The sequence below is a fragment of the Pygocentrus nattereri genome, chromosome 16 (assembly GCF_015220715.1).
Source record: "Pygocentrus nattereri isolate fPygNat1 chromosome 16, fPygNat1.pri, whole genome shotgun sequence".
Taxonomy (NCBI): domain Eukaryota; kingdom Metazoa; phylum Chordata; class Actinopteri; order Characiformes; family Serrasalmidae; genus Pygocentrus; species Pygocentrus nattereri.
Window position 1 is genome coordinate 33,499,499 of NC_051226.1, and position 20,250 is coordinate 33,519,748.

The window sequence follows — 20,250 nt, forward strand, 5'->3', positions numbered from 1 at the left end:
AATGTGATGATCAGTTATTAATCTCAGTGTTACTGAGCTCTGCTAAAGTCTGAGTAGACTGATAAATCAATGTGATCAGTTATTAATCTCAGTGTTACTGAGCTCTGCTAAAGCCTGAGTAGACTGATAAATCAATTTGATCGGTTATTAATCTCAGTGTTACTGAGCTCTGCTAAAGTCTGAGTAGATTGATAAATCAATGTGATGATCAGTTATTAATCTCAGCTTGACTGAGTTCTGCTAAAGCCTGAGTAGACTGATAAATCAATGTGATCGGTTATTAATCTCAGTATTACTGAGCTCTGCTAAAGTCTGAGTAGATTGATAAATCAATGTGATGATCAGTTATTAATCTCAGCTTGACTGAGTTCTGCTAAAGCCTGAGTAGACTGATAAATCAATGTGATCAGTTATTAATCTCAGTGTTACTGAGCTCTGCTAAAGCCTGAGTAGACTGATAAATCAATGTGATCAGTTATTAATCTCAGTGTTACTGAGCTCTGCTAAAGCCTGAGTAGACTGATAAATCAATGTGATCAGTTATTAATCTCAGTGTTACTGAGCTCTGCTAAAGCCTGAGTAGACTGATAAATCAATGTGATCAGTTATTAATCTCAGTTACTGAGCAAAAATGGCATTCATGGGAGAGCTGCAAGGTGCAAATCGTGCTGACCGGATAGAGCACGAAAGCTTGTCTTGAAGTGACCAAAAACATCTAGTTGACCCTCAAGACTTTTGAGATAATATTCTGTGGACTGATGAGTCAAAGGTGGAACCTTTTGAAAGACATAGGTCCCATTACATCTGACATAAAGGTAACGCCGCATTCCACCATAAGAACATTATACCAACAGTAAAACATGGTGGTCATAGTGTGATTGTCCGGGACCTGGACGACATGTCATAATTGATGGAACCATGAAATTCTGAAGGAGAATGTCTGCCCATCAATTCGAGACCTAAAGCTTAGTTGGGTTGCACAGTTGGGTTACGAAGGCCACACACAAACAGATATATACATTCATATACATTTATATACACAACCTCATTACCAAAAAAAGGTGGGACACTGTGCAAAATGTAAAAAAAATGCAATGATATGCAAATCATTTAAACGCTGTATGTTACTGAACGTAGTACAAAGACAACAAATCAAATATTGAAACTGAGAATTTTTATTGTTTTTTTTTTTTTAAATATTTGCCCATTTTGAATTTGATGCCAGCAACATGTTCCAAAAAGTTGGGATGGGGCAACAAAACCCTGGTAAAGTAGTGTAATGCCAACCCTTGAAATTCTTTTTGGAAATTATGGACACTGTGTCCTCTGGGCTAAAGACCACTCAGCTTGTTATGAGTGCACAGTTCAAAAGTCAGTATTGAAGATATGGTATAGGGGTGCATTAGTGCACATGGCATGGGGGACAAGCACATCTGTTAGGGCCCCATTAATGCTGATTGATAAATACATGTTTTGGCAACACAGGCTGCCATCCAGATGACGTCTTTTTCAAGGAAGGCTTTGATTATTTCAGCAAGACAATGTCAAACCACATTCTGCCTGTATTACAACAGCACTGCTCCATATTAGAAGAGTCCAGGTGCTAAACTGACCTGCCTTCAGTCCAAACCTGTCACCACTGTTAACATTTGGCATATTATGAAATGAAAAATACAATAAAGGAGACTTTAAACTGATGAGCAGCTGAAATTCTATATCAAACAAGAACAGGAAAACTTTTCACTTTCAAAACTATGGCAGTGTCTCCCCAGTTTCCAAATACTTACAGAATGTTAGAAGAGGTGATGAAACACAGTGGTAAACAGGCCCCTGTCCCAACTTTTTTTGGAACGTGTTTTTGGCATCAAATTCAAAATGGGCATATATAAAAAAAAAACAATAATATGTCCCAGCTTCAACCTGTGATGTGTTGTCTTTGTAGTATTTTCATTTAAAAATAAGGTTTACATAATTTGCACATCATTGCATCCTCTTTATTTACATTATGTACAGGGGTCACAACTTTTTTGAAAATGAGGTTGTAGTATATATATATATATATATATATGTTTTTTACTTTAGACCATATTTAGACCAATTTGTAGCATAATGTACCAATATGCAGGTAATACACAGTGTAAAATAACACTTAGTGTTGCTGTAACACTGACTATATGTATATACAGTACTGTGCGAATGTTTAAGGCATCTAAGAAACTTTTGAAACAATTTACCTCAGCAGTGAGTTTATCACAGTATACATTAGAATAAAGTTGTATTTATAATTCAAATAAAAATAATAAAAAGTAACAAGAATTTCTTGGGTCCACCTTCACAGCCGCCACAGAGACTCGTTAGTATCATCAGTTACATCATGAGCTCAATTTACTGAAGCACTGATTCAAACCAGGAGCTGCTTTTTAACTACATATAATCCTGGGCTTCCTCGAGGAGAGGCTTGGAGATGGTTAAACAAACACACCAACATCCAGAAAATCACTAATTATTATTTATATACACACACACACACACACACACACACACACACATATATATATATATATATATATATATATATATATATATATATATATATATATATACATACATATACATACATATATAAATATATGTGTGTGTATACAGTGGGGAAAAAAGTATTTAGTCAGTCACCAATTGTGCAAGTTCTCTTACTTAAAAAGATGAGAGAGGCCCGTAATTGACATTATAGGTAGACCTCAACTATGAGAGACAAAACGAGGAAAAAAAATTCAGAAAATCACATTGTCTGATTTTTAAAGAATTTATTTGCAAATAATGGTGGAAAATAAGTATTTGGTCACCTACGAACAAGCAAGATTTCTGGCTCTCACAGACCTGTAACGTCTTCTTTAAGAGGCTTCTTTGTCCTCCACTCATTACCTGTATTAATGGCACCTGCTTGACCTTGTTATCTGTATAAAAGACACCTGCCCACAACCTGAAACAGTCACACTCCAAACTCCACTATGGTGAAGACCAAAGAGCTGTCGAAGGACATCAGAAACAAGATTGTAGATCTGCACCAGGCTGGGAAGACTTAATCTGCAATAGGCAAGCAGCTTGGTGTGAAGAAAAATACTGTGGGAGCAATAATCAGAAAATGGAAGACCTACAAGACCACTGCTAATCTCCCTCGATCAGGGGCTCCACGCAAGATCTCAGCCCGTGGGGTCAAAATGATGACAAGAACGGTGAGCAGAAATCCCAGAACCACACGGGGGACCTAGTGAATGACCTGCAGAAAGCTGGGACCAACGTTACAAAGGCTACTGTCAGTAACACACTACGCCGCCAGGGACTCAGATCTTGCAGTGCCAGACGAGCATGTCTGAAGCATGGGGGTGGCAACATCATGCTTTGGGGCGGTTTCTCTGCAAAGGGACCAGGACGACTGGTCCATGTACATGAAAGAATGAATGGGGCCATGTATTGTGAGATTTTGAGTGCAAACCTCCTTCCATCAGCAAGGGCATTGAAAATGAAACGTGGCTGGGTCTTCCAGCATGACAATGATCCCAAGCACACTGCCAGGGCAACAAAGGAGTGGCTTCATAAGAAGCATTTCAAGGTCCTGGAGTGGCCTAGCCAGTCTCCAGATCTCAACCCCATAGAAAACCTTTGGAGGAAGTTGAAAGTCCGTGTTGCCCGCCGACAGCCCCAAAACATCACTGCTCTGCATGGAGGAATGGGCCAACATGCCAGCAACGGTGTGTGCCAACCTTGTAAAGACTTACAGAAAACATTTGACCTCTGTCATTGCCAACAAAGGATATATAACAAAGTATTAAGATTAAGAACTTTTGTTATTGACCAAATACTTATTTTCCACCATTATTTGCAAATAAATTCTTTAAAAATCAGACGATGTGATTTTCCTCGTTTTGTCTCTCATAGTTGAGGTCTACCTATGATGTCAATTACAGGCCTCTCTCATCTTTTTAAGTGGGAGAATTTGCACAATTGGTGACTGACTAAATACTTTTTTTCCCCACTGTATACACACACAATCATTATTACTATTCTATAAATTTTGTTTATTCAAATATTAACACTTTTCTCAGCAAATAAACACACACACACACACACACACACACACACATTTTCTAAGCCGCTTCTCCCTCGGGGTCACGGGGGTGCTGGAGCCTATAGCAAACAAACACATACTACACAAATAAATGAAAATGTGTCTTGGGTGCCCAAGACTTTCACACAGTACTGTATGTGAGAGAATGTGTACTGTGTGTGTGTGTGTGTGTGTGTGTGTGTGTTCATGGCTTACATTCCTGAGCAGCTCTGTTGTGGGAGTTTTCCTGAGGATCACTGTGAGAGTCTGGAGCAGAGCGGATGGGGGCTGGAGGAGTCGGGGTGTGGGGGGGAATATGGCAGATATTTTCACACACAGAGCTATGTTACTGGGGTAAAGGAGAACACACACACCCCACTGCACACACAGAACCAAACACGCATACACATTCAGTGACTCAGAACATTCAGATTTTATATAATTCTGTAGCATGGAAAAGTCCACCTCCTAGTACAATCCCAATTCCAGTGAAGTTGGGATGTTGTGTAAAACATAAATAGAAACAGAATACGATGATTTGCAAATCCTTTTCAACCTTTATTCAATTGAATACACTACAAAGACAAGATATTTAATGTTCAAAGGGATAAATTTTATTGTTTTTTGCAAATATTCACTCATTTTGAATTTGATGCCTGCAACACGTTTCAAAGAAGTTGGGACAGGGGCAACAAAAGACTGGGAAAGTTGAGGAATGCTCAAAAAACACCTGTTTGGAACATTCCACAGGTGAGCAGCTTAATTGGAAACAGGTGAGTGTCATGACTGGGTATAAAGAGAGCATCCCTGAAAGGCTCAGTCCTTCACAAGTAAAGGACGGGGCGAGGTTCACCACTTTGAGAACAACATTGTCGGGAACAACGTTTCTCAACGTGCAATTGCAAGGAATTTAGGGATTTCATCATCTACAGTCCATAATATCATCAAAAGATTCAGAGAATCTGGAGAAATCTCTGCAAGTAAGCGGCAAGGCAGAAAACCAACACTGAATGCCCGTGACCTTCGATCCCTCAGGCGGCACTGCATTAAAAACCGGCATCATTCTGTAACGGATATTCCCACATGGGCTCAGGAACACTTCAGAAAACCACTGTCAGTTTCTCCATGAGAAATTAGCTTGTCATATAAATGAAGTTCTGAAAACTCCCATGCATGTTTTTCACCTGCAATCCTAATGTTAAGCAACCAGGATGCTCAGGTTATCAGTCGTAAACATGTTCACTACTAAGATTACTAGTTCCCTCAAATGAGCTCAGAAATGCTCAGATAGCTAGGTAGGATATCTGCCTAGTAACTAGAAGCTGTTTTTAAAAAAAGGGGTTAACTGAGGTGATCTTTCGAATAAGTAGAAGCACAAGGGAGGTGTTTCTAATAAATTGGTCAGTTAGTGGAAGCACAAGGGAGGTGTTTGGCCACTTTATTAGAGTCAGTGGAAGCACAAGTGAGGGGTTTCTAATAAAGTGGTCAGTGATAGGACGCCACCAGTCCAGTTGTGAAATTTCCTTGCTACTAAATATTCCACAGTCAACTGTCAGTGGGATTATAACAAAGTGGAAACGATTGGGAACTTAGCCACAAAGTGGTCGGCCACGTAAAATGACAGAGCGGGTTAGCAGATGCTGAGGGGCATAGTGCGCAGAGGTCGCCAACTTTCTGCAGAGTCAGTCCCTACAGACCTCCCAACTTCATGTGGCCTTCAGATCAGCTCAAGAACAGCATAGAGAGCTTCATGGAATGGGTTTCCATGGCTGAGCAGCTGCATCCAAGCCTTACATCACCAAGCGCAATGCAAAGCGTGGAATGCAGTGGTGTAAAGCGCCGCCACTGGACTCTAGAGAAGTGGAGACCTGTTCTCTTGAGTGATGAATCAGGCTTCTCGTTCTGGCAATCCGATAGATGAGTCTGGGTTTGGTTTAGTTGATAGGAGAACGGTACTTGTCTGAGTGCATTGTGCCAAGTATAAAGTTTGGTGGAGGGGGGATTATGGTGTGGGGTTGTTTTTCAGGAGTTGGGCTCGGGCCCTTAGTTCCAGTGAAAGGAACTCTTAACGCTTGAACACTAAGAGATTTTGAACAATTTCATGCCCCCTGCGCACCAGTGCACAAAGCAAGATCCATAAAGACATGGATGAGTTGAGTTTGGTATGGAAGAACCTCAACCCGACAGAACACCTTTGGGATGAATTAGAGTGGAGACTGCGAGCCAGGCCTTCTCGTCCCACATCAGTGTCTAACCCCACAAATGTGCTTCTGGAAGAACGGCCAAAATCTTAAACCTTGTGGAAAGCCTTCCCAGAATAGTTGCAGCTGTTATAGCTGCAAAGGGTGGGCTGACATCATAATAAACCCTATGGACTAAGAATGGGAGCTCACTAAAGTTCATATGCGTGTGAAGGCAGGCGACCGAATACTTTTGGAAATATAGTGTATATAGCACATGCATATTACTATTACACATATATGTAAGTGTATATATGTAACAATATGTGCCATATGTAGTATATCACTACTGTCAGAACAAAACCTTGAATCTCGATTATAACTTTACAGGAGAAGGAAAAACATACTCTACTTTTAATGTAAGTCAATGGAACATACAATATAAAGACCAACGGGTATTTTCAAATTATGTCAAAAACAGAAAAATGACTTTTTCTTCTGACTGCAGCGATGTGTCCAAATAGTAACATGCCTCATTTATATTATATCTATATGTAATGAAAATTTTTTAAGCATAACTCTAATCTTAATCCTGGGAACCAAAATGGAATGTTTTTAGTTTTTCAGCTTAATATGTATATATGTTCTCTCTCAGCTATACTGGCTACCGGTCCCATCCCGTAAAGTTTAATATCTTACTTCTCACCTTCAAGGCGCTATATAAATGTAATTTATTATATATATATGGATAAAACACATCAGGCTAGGAGCATTTTTCTGGTCCATTAGTTTAGATCGGCATAATTCTAGGTCATGAGCAGGCCAGAGGAGGAGCTTTCAGAGAACCTGATAAGACGTGATAAATTGCTAGGCTCAGCAGAATCTCAGGCTGAAGTAGTTCATGTCAAGCTGACCACAGCCTGTGTCTCCAAAACAACTGCAGTGTAACCATTATCACGAGAAGATTACAAGCGTATTACTGACTATACGCCTCACCTGAAAGTCTTGCATTCACCGCAACACAGATGTTTCGTTTCAGTCACAAAGAGATTCAGTAGGAACAGCGACCGATCATCTGGAAAGTCATCCATAAACAGGGTTAGAAACTGTGGTGAAAAGTATTCAACAAGCACAAAGCTTGTGTAGGTTACTGGAAACAGGAAACTGTCGTCGAAAGCAAGGCTGGCTCTAGCCTTTTTGGGGTGGGGGTGGTTCCCCATTTTGCTAGCTCACTCATTGTGAAATTCAAGGCTAACAAATGCATATTTCTATGCAGCTTATCCTTCAGGGTCGTGGGGGGAGCTGGAGCCTATCCCAGCGGTTGCTGGGCGGAAGGCAAGAAACAACCTATATAGGCCGCTAGTCCATCGTAGGGTGGCTAACAAATAACAATGTCTAAATTATGTACATTTGTAATTGGCCAGTGTGTACTGCTGATATTGGGATGCTTTTTTGGGGTTCTAATAAGTTAGAGTTGTAATTAGAGATTGTTTGCTGTAGAGTTTGTGCCATGATGCAGTATTTCTTGCTTATCCAGATCAATTTAAGTTGGATGTAACTCTGGTGTCAGTGTTGCTAATTTACCACTATAAAGGTTTTACACACTTTGTATGTCATGTCATTTCTTTTTTCTTTTTTCGTGACTCCTCCTCCGTTTGCAAGGCATTGGAATTTCATTATAAACATCATGTTTCCATGCAGGGCCATGCAGAGACCCTCAGATTGGTTCAAACTACAGCAACAACAAGCATCACATCACCCCATTCAGTTACCTTTTATCACAGGGGTACATGCCACATACCTGGCTTAATAGACTAGCCTGAAGCAAGAATGGCCCACAGCTATATAAAATGGGACACTCACCACAAGACAACTGACCATATGAGAGTTGTTGTTGAACGTTCCACTGGTCAACAGAGATGTGGAAAAAAGTGAAATGATCAGGTGAGAGTCATCGTTCACCATTTTCTGCACAAGTGGGCGAATGCATGTGCAAGAGAACCATACAAGCCTTAACGTTAGGCCCAGACAGTGAGAGGATGGTCATTTGTGCACTTTGAGGAAAGGGTCACTGCAAACTGATGCAACTTCATGCCAGAATTTTTGGCATGGCAAAAACAGTCATTTAATTCAAACGTTCCTCAAAAATTGCTTATCATTCATCTAACAGAAATCACATACAAGAGAGTTGTTTTAAGAATTATGCATTCTTTCAAAAACATGAGTTCCTTTTTATGGCTCCTGGTCTCCAGGAAGGCCACTGTTGTCCATGATCCATTAACATGAACCAAAGAACTGTCAACTCAAATGATGCAAAAGGTTGTGGTCCTGCACAGATCAAGAAATGGTTACAAACAATTTATGTCAGTTGAAATTATTATTATTAAACACAAAAACAGGTGACAATATATAGCAAAAAAAGTTTGAAAAGCATGAAAGTTTAAAATTTGCTCAGGAGGGGATGTATGCGTCATTGGCTCCACGTAGAGTGAGGAGGCAGAGAGGAAGCCAAATCTTTTTTAAAACGCCACTGCCATGACCTCCATGACGCTTTGGGAAGAATTCCATGAAATAAATGTTTCCTAAGAGCAGGCCACAAAATGCAGCGCTTAATCCTTGTCACTGGATCCACACCTGGAATGGTGTGATGTGGTCAGATCAGACAAGAAACGGTTTGGTCATGCACACCATGGAAGAATTTGGCAACAAATAAAAAATGGCACAACATACAATGAAATGGCCACTGTCAAATACGGTAGTGGATTACTCACAGCACTCACAGCTATGGACTTGTGTTGTTATTGGTGCAGGGCCTCTTATGAAAATCAATGGGACTGTGAATTCCAAGTAAGTAAAAAGAGATTTTAGACCAAAAATCTGGTTGTTGGTGGACCTTTCAGCAAGATAATGACCCCAAACACACATCAAAATCCACACAGAAACGGGTACAGGATGGTTGCAATTGTCCTCTCCACATCTGAACCCAATTGAAAACCTGTGGTATGTATGGAAGAGGGCAGCCCACAAGCAAAGACCCAAGAATATTAGAGGATTGGAAATGTTCTTATTGGAGCAGTGACCCACGATCCCTCAACAAGTGTTCTAGATTACCAAATATGTTAAGCATTACATAAAGCTCCTCAGCAGTTATTCTCATCAGTGGAGGATTGGCCAAATATGATTGGGAATACTTTTATAATTTATGTTTAAAAAGACAGTACTACTGAAGAAAACTTTTTTGTTCCAAAGGGAACAGTGCAAATATAAATAAATACAGCTTGACCATTTGTTTAAGCCCAAAATATCACTACCTCATTTTCATGAAGCCAATAATTCTGGACTGACTGAAAAATAAATGTGGGTGGTAGGAGGTTCTATTTCCTGCTTTTTCATACCCGTTGGGCTACTCAGCCTGCAAACTTCGCAAGGTCATTCGTCAAGTCAATGACCTGCCAAAACCTGCAGGCAAAACAATTATTTGTGAGCTTTTCCATTTACCATTCCTCTTATTCAAACATGGGAATGGACTGTGATCAACAAGTGCACCAATGTTACTGTAGTGAGAACTCTTCTTCTCTCGAAGATCTCGTATCTGCATAAAGATCTATAAGGCGATCTGCAAGTTCCACGACTTTGTTTGGAAAAGTAATTGACCTCTGGGTTGATTTATGACTTAATGTGGGTTCCAAGCTTGCCAGTTTCTACTTGACAGACTTTGTTTTTTAGCAATACAGATTTGCATTTTGTTCCTTTCCAGGAAGAAATAAAATAATAATATAAAATCTCACATCTCATTTCTAGAAATACTGAACTGTCCATTGAAAGGTTCCTCAGGGAACCAGCATTGTTCTCCTGTGGCATCGTTCCAAAGAAGCCATCTTGGCACATTTATTTTTAAGAATGAAGTAAGACAAGCAGCCCTAACAGCCAACCAATCACTAGGCCAAGCCTGCTGTGGTAGGCAGTCCATGTGTAATAGGCAGTTTGTACCTGGAGTACGACCAATAACCTAAACAATGACTTTTCTCCTGCATATCCTCCCACAGGAAGATTCCAACAGAGTGATGCAGTGAAGTAAAACTTTTAGCCGCCTTCTCTTTAACTCAGACCAAGGGTCAGAGCCCATTCCCCAAATCTTTACCAACCACCTCTTTAAGGAAAGGAAACTGGTCCCCAGCTCAGCCCAGTTGGCTAAGTTCAGATAGAGATAAGCAAAGTGGTTCTGGCTTGTGTTACTGAGACTTACAGAGCTTATGTAACATGACAGATTCACGATCCAGCCAACTGCAGAACAACAGTGGCTTGTGTTTGCAACTGAATTGTGTAACCGACCTTGTTCTGGAGGTAGGGGTTGTCTATTCTTGGGATGTTTGGATTGGGAGACCTGAGCACTGGCCCCTGAGCTAAAGAAACAAGCTAAGACTTACAGCAATGGGCTGCCCAAAAATCAATGTGGTTGATCGGCCAAAATACATTTGAAATTTGCTTCATCAATTTAGCAATGGCGTTAAACGGAAGCTTATACCCTGTTAATTAGCACTGTGCAAACTACATACCTGAATAGTAGCTTAGCTTAATAATAGTATCTTGAAGCCTTACTTTTGTCTTGTCCAGTTTTTGATGTGTCCTGGGAAATGACCAAACTGATGTAGTTGTGATGTTCTCCTAGGAAATGACCAAACTAGTCTAGTTGTAATAATGTCCTAGGAAATGTCTAAACTGGTCTAGTTTTGGAGACACCTGGGAAATGACCAAACTGGCTTAGTTTTGGTGTTTCGCTGGGTAATTATCAAACTGGTTCTATCATGGTGTTCTCCTGAAAACTTGTATTGTTGTCATCTGAGAAAACACCAAACTGGTTGAGTTTTGGTGTTCTCCTAGGAAATGACCAAGTTGGTACAGTTTGAGTGTTCTGAGAAATGGCCAAACTTGTTCAGTTATGTTGTTCTCCTGGGAAATAACCAAAGTGGTTCAGTTTTTTTTTGTAAATGACCACACTGCTTTAGCTTGAGTGTTCTCCTGGGAAATGAACAAATGGATCCAGTTTTGAATATCTAAGAAATGATCAAACCATTCCGGTTTGGATGTTCTTCTGTTAATTGACCACACTAGTGTAGAGTGTTCTTCTGGGAAATGGCCAAACTTGTTCAGCTTTGCTTTTCTGAGATCTGACCAAATTTGTTCAGTTTGGTGTCACTTTCTGAGATCTGACCAAATTTGTTCAATTTGGTGTCACTTGAGAAATGACCAAACTGTTCTAGTTTGGGTGTTCTCCTGGAAACAGGTGCAGTTTTTGGTGTTGTCCTAGAAAATGACAAAAGCTTTCAAATTGTTGTGTTCTGTAAAATGACCAAACGGATCTGGTTTTGCTGTCCCTCAGTGAAAATACCAAACTGGTCAAAATGTTTCAGTTATGTTTTCCTGAGAAATTACCATATTGATCCAGTTTTGAGCATTCTCCCAGGAAATGTCCCAATTGGTCCAGTTTTGGCATCACCTGGGAAATTATCAAATTTGTCCAGTTTTGATGTTCAGATAAATGACCAAACTGGTCCACTTATGGTGTTCTCCTGGGAAATGACCAAACAGATCAAGTTTGGGTGTTGTCCTTTGTCTTGAGAAATTACCAAACTGTATTTGTGTGTCACCTAGGACATAATCATGCCGGCCCAGTTTTGGTATTCTGAAAAATTTTTGATGTCCTGAGAAATGACCAAATTAGTTCAGGCTTTGGTGTTCTCTTGGGAAATGACCATACTTGTCCAGTTTAAGTTCCACTTGGGAAATGACACCAAGGCGATACAACAGAACTAAGAACTCCGTGTTAAGATAGTCAAAAGTTTAATAGTGCCCATTATTGATGTGCAGAAATGCTTTTTATTGGTATCTATCCATCCATCCATCCCATCCATTTTCTAAGCCGCTTCTCCGTCAGGGTCGCGGGGGGATGCTGGAGCCTGTCCCAGCAGTCTTCGGGCGGAAGGCAGGATACACCCTGGACAGGTCGCCAGTCCATCGCAGGGCAGACAGACAGACACAGACAGTCACTCACACACTCACACCTAGGGGCAATTTAGCATGTCCAATTGGCCTGACTGCATGTCTTTGGACTGTGGGAGGAAACCGGAGAACCCGGAGGAAACCCACGCAGACACGGGGAGAACATGCAAACTCCACACAGAGAGGACCCTGGCCGCCCGGCCGGGGAATCGAACCCAGGCCCTCCTCGCTGTGAGGCGACAGCACTACCCACCACGCCACCATGCTGCCCTTTATTGGTATCTATCAAGGGTAAAATTCTTCTTAGTCATGCAACATGGTTCTTCTACATTTACGGCATTTGGCAGACACTCTTATCCAGAGCGACTTACAATTTGATTTCTTCTACAGTTCTTCTTATCTTGACGTCATTATTACTCAGTCCAGACAGCTTCTCCTTCCTGACCAAAGCAGGACATGGCCAATTATCAAAGGTGTGCCCAAATACACCAGGAATTATAGGCAAAGTTGTCCTTTGTCCATCAGCCTGCAGAACTAGGTATGAATGAGGATTCAGTGTGGTTAAAGGTGCCTCAAGTGTACCACATTTAATGATCACCCTTTAATATGCTTGCCTGAAAAAAAGTGATAGAGTCAATGATCAGGTGAACGTACCTCTATAGGGATAAGAATAAGTGTCGTAATGTTGGCATGTTGTTGATGGGAAATTTTCACACTCTGTCTTTGCTCAGGAACTTTGGCCGGCTGAGAGTGATAAACAGGCTGGTTAAAGCCTGGGGTACATGTAGCTTTCTCACTCTAGAACTCCCCAGTATGGTATGATTTTAGGTACTGTTTGGCACAGTGAATACATACTGAGCTATGATATAATTTAAAACCCTTTTAAATTGCTGAAAATAGAAAACATGAGAAAAATGTCAAAGGTTAAGCTACATAGATACATACATAGCCATTTCATCACTGTTTTCAATAATATAAAAGCAATTGAGTTAAATGAAGTAATGAAGTTGTCATTATTCCAAAAGTTATCAAATCTCAAGGCAGATAACAACAGGCATAGACCTTCAAATTTGAAGGTCATTTTCAAACCTTCTGAAATTTAAACATTCTGTTGCAACTCTGATGGCCCTGACCTGGTCAACAAAACTTGGCACTTTCGCCCTCTTTCCCAAACACACAGACAGAATTCTGTTCTCCTTCCTTGTTTGGCATCTCTGATTTGAGTAAAGGTCTCTGTGGAGACGTGGACTCGTCCTAATTTCCTCGGGTAACGTGTCCCTCTTCGCGCCGTCGCGGGTGACCGTTGCCCTCTGAGACTCTTATCAGCAGAAGAGCAGCACCAATATAAAGGCGGCCCATGCTACATGCTTTCTCACTGCCAATCGGGCTCAAAGCGTGACTGAGGAAACAGCAATACAAAGCAACCAGCATGAGAACGTCGGATCACACACTCTTCGTGTTCACCATGCTCATCTCGCTTCTCTGTTCCATCCAGGTAGGATGCCAAGCCAGAAGATGCAATCTACCTACTTTTTTGTGGTGGAGTCCCTCAGTGGGGAGGAAACTGTAAATCTCTTGTATATAAGATTCTCAACACAAACGAGTAGAGGGGGTGTATATAAGCAGCCTGGAGAGCATATCTGCTGAAGATAAAGAGAAGAAACACTTTGATCTGCTCTAGGAGATGCCACCTGAGGTCTTTTTCATTGATCACTGTTAAAATTGAATGGTTCTTGGCTTAATTGGTGTAAGATATGTGTGTTGTAACTTCTAACAAGGTTCTGCACACAATCCACTGGAAAGTTCTTTTGGGTAGTGATTCAGACAGTCCATATATTTCCTCTATCCATATGTGTTGGTGCAAAAATGTGGACCATTTCCGAACCACTGCTTTAGAGAATGGAAAGTGGTTCTTGTATGGGACTGTTCCAAAGGACCATTTTGTCACCTTTATCTTTCAGAGGGTAGGCTCGGACCTGCCAAGTCTGGTGTAATTTAATAATATGTTGGAAGAGATATGGACTACAGTTGGGACACATAAGTTATTCATTTGAACTTATTCGCGCCTCATGCTTGTCTGATGGTACCAAGTGGTTTGGTGGGCAGTTTCAGGAATGGCGCATCATGTTTTTTAATTGCTTTTAGGTGCTAAACGACTTCACTCTGCTCTGGTGGTTTTGGCACTTTGACTTTTTTCATTAAAATAATCAGTAATAATAAGCATTTTTCTCTGTAACATTTATCAGTTTAACTAACACATTGCTGGTTCTACCAGTGTGAGAGTATGTTGAGCATACTATATGAGGACAATTTACCCTTCTCTACAAAGATGGTCAAAAACAACAGCTACTGAAGCTTCCTGGTTTTGTAAATAAGACATTCAATCGAAACATATTCCATCAACATTACTGTAGGTAAAAAAACAAAAAACTGCAAAAAACTTGGATGGATACAGTAAAGAAAGAGTTTGGTGTAGACCAAGAGTTCCGTCTCTAGTCAACACTTATGTCCAAGTGTGCAACTGTAGATTAGAATGACTTGGGCTTTCAGAGCAGCCTCACTGATTAAACATGTTATTTGTCTACTGTAATAAGACATAAAAGTGCTGATATGGCTGTGGACATTAGATAAGACTAATCATAAAACTTCTTTACCCTAGGTGCCCAGTGTCTTTTGATTGATTTACTCATTTGCTTATCATTCTAATAGCCCACTCTTTCTTTTTTTTACAGGTAGAGGCAGCTCCCGTAGCAGGTACATGGGCTTCGAGCCTGATCCACCGTGCCAAGCGTTCATTACTGTGGCGCTGGAACACTCTGAAACCTGTCGGCGCCAGCTGCAGAGACAATTACGAGTGTGGCACCAACTACTGCAGGTAATGAGCACACATCTACAGACACACTTATGAAACAGGGCAAGGACTCAAAATCTTTTATACCTCAATGGAAGGTATAAATCAATCAGGATTGTCCCAATTATGGACATTTAGGATCTAGAACAGTCGTCACCAACCCTACTGCAGTCTTGCTTTCCTGCAGATTTCAGCGCCAAATCCAATCAACCCCACATGTCCATCCATAATTTTGGCCTTCAGAAGTCCTTCATTACCTAAATGAGGTGTTATAGAGATTCAGACTTGAGGTGAAACCTGCAGGAAGGCAGATCTCCAGGAGGGCTGGTGACCACTGAGGTAGATCATGTTTACCTAAATGCAGCCAAAAAACAAAAGTACCTGAACGACAAAGGCCCGGGGTCGAAGTATAGTTTTAGTATAAAATGATGATCTAGGATCAAGTTGTTCTATTTCCTCCATGTTCTAGGTAGTTTGGACACAAAGTGAATGTCCACCAATTAACACCAATACTTGAATGTTTCATTACTAGGCACAGGTTTGGATTACCAGTGCAGCACTGTGGCCTGCAAAAAAGACCTTTCTTTCGTTCTGTAAATGTTACCATCTAGTCAAATAACATGTTTACTCAGTAAGGCTTCCCTTAAGGCCAAGTCATCCTCTAGCTGAACCTCAACCCAAATGTAACTGGCTTCTGATAAGCATATCAGGCTACTTAGACAGTTAATGATTCAGCAATCAGAAGAGATTAAGTGTTGACTCTTAGGAGAAGTTCAAAAGTTATCAGCACACCTTGATGCCGGTAAAATGGTTGGGTTAGAATTCCCTGTAATAGTGCTTCTTGGTTTCAAGAATAATGAAACCCAACTTACTATCCAGCATATGCTCAGTATTGGGAAATAAAATTGTTATTTGAGATGATTTGCTGTGTGTCTAAGTCTACCAGGATCATGGAGAAAAACCATGATGCCTTAGAACAGCGCTGCACAATCCTGGCCCTGGAGATCTACCAACCTGCACAGCTTAGCTCCAAGCCTAATCCAGCTTGACCCAGGCAATGATAGTCTTCAGGAGCATTTGCATATTAGAGAAATATGGGAAAAGTGGTTCTTCTAGGGCTCTGAGAAAAAGATTTTGGCTCCTTCATTTGTAAGAGTGATGCTGTAAGGCCATCACAAATAAGAGAGAAATCCAATCCTAGATAAGCACCCATGCTTAGAACAACAAGGACATGGAGTCATGCGAAGCAAAGCACTTGTTAAGCACTACAGAGCTAACAGCACTTCCTTGTGGAGAAACTTTCACCTGCTAAATGTGATTGAGTGAGTTACAAGCCAGGTCCATGAAGTGCTTTGCATCTTAAACATTATCTGTAACTGCTGCATATTTACCCATCTCTGTTTCTGCTCTTTCTTCCAGGAGAAACATCTGCGCTTTCCAGCCAAACTCTTCTTCATCATGAAGACACCTAACACTCCTTCTCCAAATTTCTGGAAAAAACTAAATGTCAGAATCCTCCCCCTTCATCCTTCCCCACGAACATGAACAACATCAGCACTTATGGAATCAAAAAGCTCAATACAATCAAGACACAGCATCAAGAGCAAAATATTTCATCTTGCATCCATCCAAATGTCCATAATTGCTAACTGCAAAACATACAGCATCACTTGTGACTGATCAAATACAAATGTAGCCAATGCCAAAATAACTCCACGCCCATTCACTTTATTGACAGAATTATTTATTTGTAAATAGTGGACACATTAGAAAAGACTGTAGAATTTACAGAATTGTAAATACTGTTTGTTCATGTATTTTTAATGTTTTTGTTTTTTTAATAATGTTACAGTGATAGTGCAATATTTGTGTTTTTTTAAGAAAGAAGAAAATTCAGATGCTTAAGTTTACATGAATAAATGGACAAAAAAACATCTTGTAAACAAAGAAAATACTAACAGGAGGTATGATTTGAATGGAGTCAAAACTACATTTTGTTTACAATTTCTAGACGAACAACATAATGGACAATCAAGATGTTTACCAGGATCCACTCAGAATGATCAACTGCATTACAGGATTTTGTTGAAAAGTCACCACAGCTACAAAACAGGGCTGGGTATCGGAATTCAGTACTTTTTATCGCGTCAACTGACTTCAGTACTACCAAATTGTTCAATATTAAATTGTAGTATTAAAATGAAGTAGTCAGCATCATCAGTGTCACTGAGCCAATAAGCATGCTTGTTCCAAAATTTAGATTGCTGATTGGCTAGATAACACTCACTTGCATGTTATAAAGGCAGCACATCTTCATTAGGCCTACATGTTCCATTACAGTTAGTAAATATGCCCTCTTACTTAAGGCACCTCGTACTCATTTCCAGGGTCAGGCGGTATCCATTTGTTTTATACCTTCAAACAATGCACAGTTTTCAAGCCATCACTCAATAAAATGTCAAACCATCTATCTAGCAATTGCCAAATATTAAACAGGGTTGCTATCTAGGAAGAACGGGTTAGCATCAGTATAGCTAGCATGATAACACCTCTGCTCACCACATGTTCAGGTCTGGCTAACTGAAGTTTAATACAAGTTTAGATGAAGACTCAAACCTGAGGAAGTGATGAGTTGCTGGAGCTGAAGGGACAAAAAAATTATTTCTGAGATCTTGGTTCTGTCGTGTTTGGATCTATAACCTGGTCGGCTAACTTAGCGCTATAACCTAAGTAAGTGAACACAGTGCCCAGTTTTTAAGTCATCGTTCCATAAATGTCAAACCATCTAACAACTGCTCAATAAGTTCAACAGTGCCACTAACTAGGTGGAGCGGGTTAGCATTAGTATAGCTTACATGATGACAGCTCTGTTCACCAAAGAACATATTCAAGTCTGGCTAACTAAAGTTTAACTCCTTATTCTCGAGGGTATTTTTCAGTTTTTCCATCTGAATTTACATGCATAAGGCAAATTAAGATTGAAACTGAAATGTTTTTTGTAAAATCTCTCCTCAAATCAATAGACAATGTTGTATGATCATAAACATAATGCCATATCCTTACAATTTATGGCTGAAAGCCAAAAATCTTAGATGCCCTTTGTGGTTTTCTTTTATAAAATAATTTTTACAGAGCATAACACTGAACAGACGCCATCTGAGATCCAGTTTAAAGCTCAGATTTGTGGAAACATTGGTCAAAGTTCGGTAGAAGAAAAAGTTACAGCTCTCAAATGACACCCACCTTTTGAATGTAGCTTATGAAATATGCAAGTTATGAAGTAAAGAATGTGACGAAATGCGTTTTTTAACCAGTGGCGGTTCCACGGAGTTAAACTGGAAATTTTGATGATAAATAACTCAAATCTGAGGTAGTAAAGTTTAAGCTGAAGGGACAAAAAGGGAAATTAAATCTGTTCTATGGTGTTTGGATCTGTAGCCTGATCAGCTAACTTAACATTAGCTTAGCGAGCAGCTACAGCCCCAAACAGAGCTGACTGACCGCTGCTCAGCTGAAAGAAGTTTAGAGTAAAAGTGGAATGACCGGCAGAATGCTGAAATGTTCTGTGGTGTTTGGAACCGTCGCATGTCGGTTAAGCTAACAAGAGCTTAGTTAGCAGGCTAAATGTGCAACAGGCTGGGATGAAGCTAACAGATGCTAAAATGGCACATGTTTAGAAGATATCTAGAGCCCAAAGTTGAGCAACTGGCATTAGAGTGACAAAAAGTCCAAAATGGAACCTGTTCTGTTGTGTTTGGGACTGCAGCATTTCGGTTAAGCTACAGAGAGCCTAGTTAGCAGGCTAAACATGCCACCCACCACAGCATATTCTTGGGTGAAGCTAACTGATGCTAAACCGACACCTGCTTAGAAGATATCTAGAGCCCAACGTCAAGTGATTGACTGGTGTTAGAGTGACAAAAAGCCCAAATGGAACCTGTCGTGTTTGGGACTGTAGTGTTTCAGCTAAGCTAATGTTAGCAGGCAAATGTGCTCTGTGGTGAGTGTAGCTGTTACTGAGCTGCTATCATGCTTAGCTTTTCTGAAGATTTTCCAGGTTGTGAATTTTCCTCATTTTCTATCCGCATCACCTTTCGGTGAACTCCCACACCACTAATCAATGACTCCTCTAAAATATAAAGTGTTTAAATTTTAACAAGTCAGAATTGTTCACAATGGTAGCGATAGGAACCAGACATCCACCCCTAAAAGCTCCCTCCAATAAATGGTTATGAATACACTGAATGATGTCTGAGACACTGTTCTATGATAGTTTGGTGATAAAGTTTTGGCTTAAAATGTCTTTTAATCCATTTATTTTAATCCATTTATGGTGGATGGCAAGCAGGGCATGGTGAGGCAAAACAGTGCCCAAAGAAAACTTATTATTTCAGATTTTCCACTATTTCCCATCATCAACATTCCATATAAACTCAGAAGACTCGTGTAGGTTCACTGTTGTTTTTTAATTAATAAATTAATTTTTTATGGATAGTAAATAAAATGTCTATATTTGTGTTGTAGTCATGGTGACCCCTGGTTCCTACCACCACCACTGTAAAGACATCCGAACCATTTCACAGCAAGCTACTCTGGGACTGAACAACTTGACAAACTGGTGGAATTCGCCCTTAAAAGATGGTACAAACAGTAGTATATTTCAAGAATCAATATCAAAAACCTTTCAACGATACCCAGCCCTTGTCAACAACTCCAAACAAGTTTCATGACCCATCTGATGTGAACACTGTAACTAAAGTGCACCTTAAAGCAGATCCAAAAAAAATAGTGTTAGCAAACTCATAAAACTCAAGACAAGTCAGGACCCCACAGATTTCCCTTTTCAAATTTCACACCAAGAAATAAAAAGCTGAACATCAATCATCAGAAAAATAAACACACACTTAGATTTGAACAACGGTCAATGAATGGACGAGGTCTTTACAATACTGACCTTCACATATTAAACTCCAGGTGAACATTCAATGATCAGATGTTAAAGATTAGCGTTTAGAGATTTTTAGCACATTTGCAAGAAATGGGATTAACACTGAAACCCAGTGGCTGCTTGCACTTCCACAATAATGTGGTTTTAACACATTACCATATGCGTA

The 20,250-nt window shown here is 40.2% G+C and overlaps 2 protein-coding genes across 3 annotated transcripts in view; one reads left to right on the top strand and one right to left on the bottom strand.

The window, feature by feature from the left end:
• scarb2b (scavenger receptor class B, member 2b) overlaps nt 1-7,396 on the bottom strand; it is an 83,901-nt gene extending 76,505 nt beyond the window's left edge. The window contains exon 1 of the mRNA XM_017686797.2: nt 7,282-7,396. Within this exon, the coding sequence (XP_017542286.1) occupies nt 7,282-7,296 (15 nt within the window). The 5' untranslated portion in view covers nt 7,297-7,396. The remainder of the gene's footprint in view (nt 1-7,281) is intronic.
• Nucleotides 7,397-13,641: 6,245 nt separating this feature from the next.
• Nucleotides 13,642-19,906, top strand: LOC108414130 (liver-expressed antimicrobial peptide 2). Of its 2 annotated transcripts, XM_037545806.1 has the most exons (4): nt 13,642-13,780; nt 15,018-15,160; nt 16,556-16,642; nt 17,148-19,906. In XM_037545806.1, the coding sequence occupies exons 1-3, from the start codon at nt 13,715-13,717 to the stop codon at nt 16,596-16,598; spliced, it is 252 nt and encodes an 83-aa protein (XP_037401703.1). In that variant the 5' UTR covers nt 13,642-13,714; the 3' UTR covers nt 16,599-16,642; nt 17,148-19,906. The 2 variants fall into 2 exon arrangements, with proteins under 2 accessions (XP_037401703.1, XP_017542422.1); XM_017686933.2 differs by having other exon boundaries at nt 16,556-19,906.
• The last annotated feature ends 344 nt before the right edge of the window (nt 19,907-20,250 follow it).

Bases quoted from the DNA above. Each gene is read 5' to 3' on its own strand.
- LOC108414130 (XM_017686933.2), top strand. From the start codon at position 13,715: ATGAGAACGTCGGATCACACACTCTTCGTGTTCACCATGCTCATCTCG. The intron at 13,781-15,017 runs GTAGGATGCCAA...TTTTTTTTACAG, and splicing joins CGCTTCTCTGTTCCATCCAG to GTAGAGGCAGCTCCCGTAGC. The intron at 15,161-16,555 runs GTAATGAGCACA...TCTTTCTTCCAG, and splicing joins TGTGGCACCAACTACTGCAG to GAGAAACATCTGCGCTTTCC.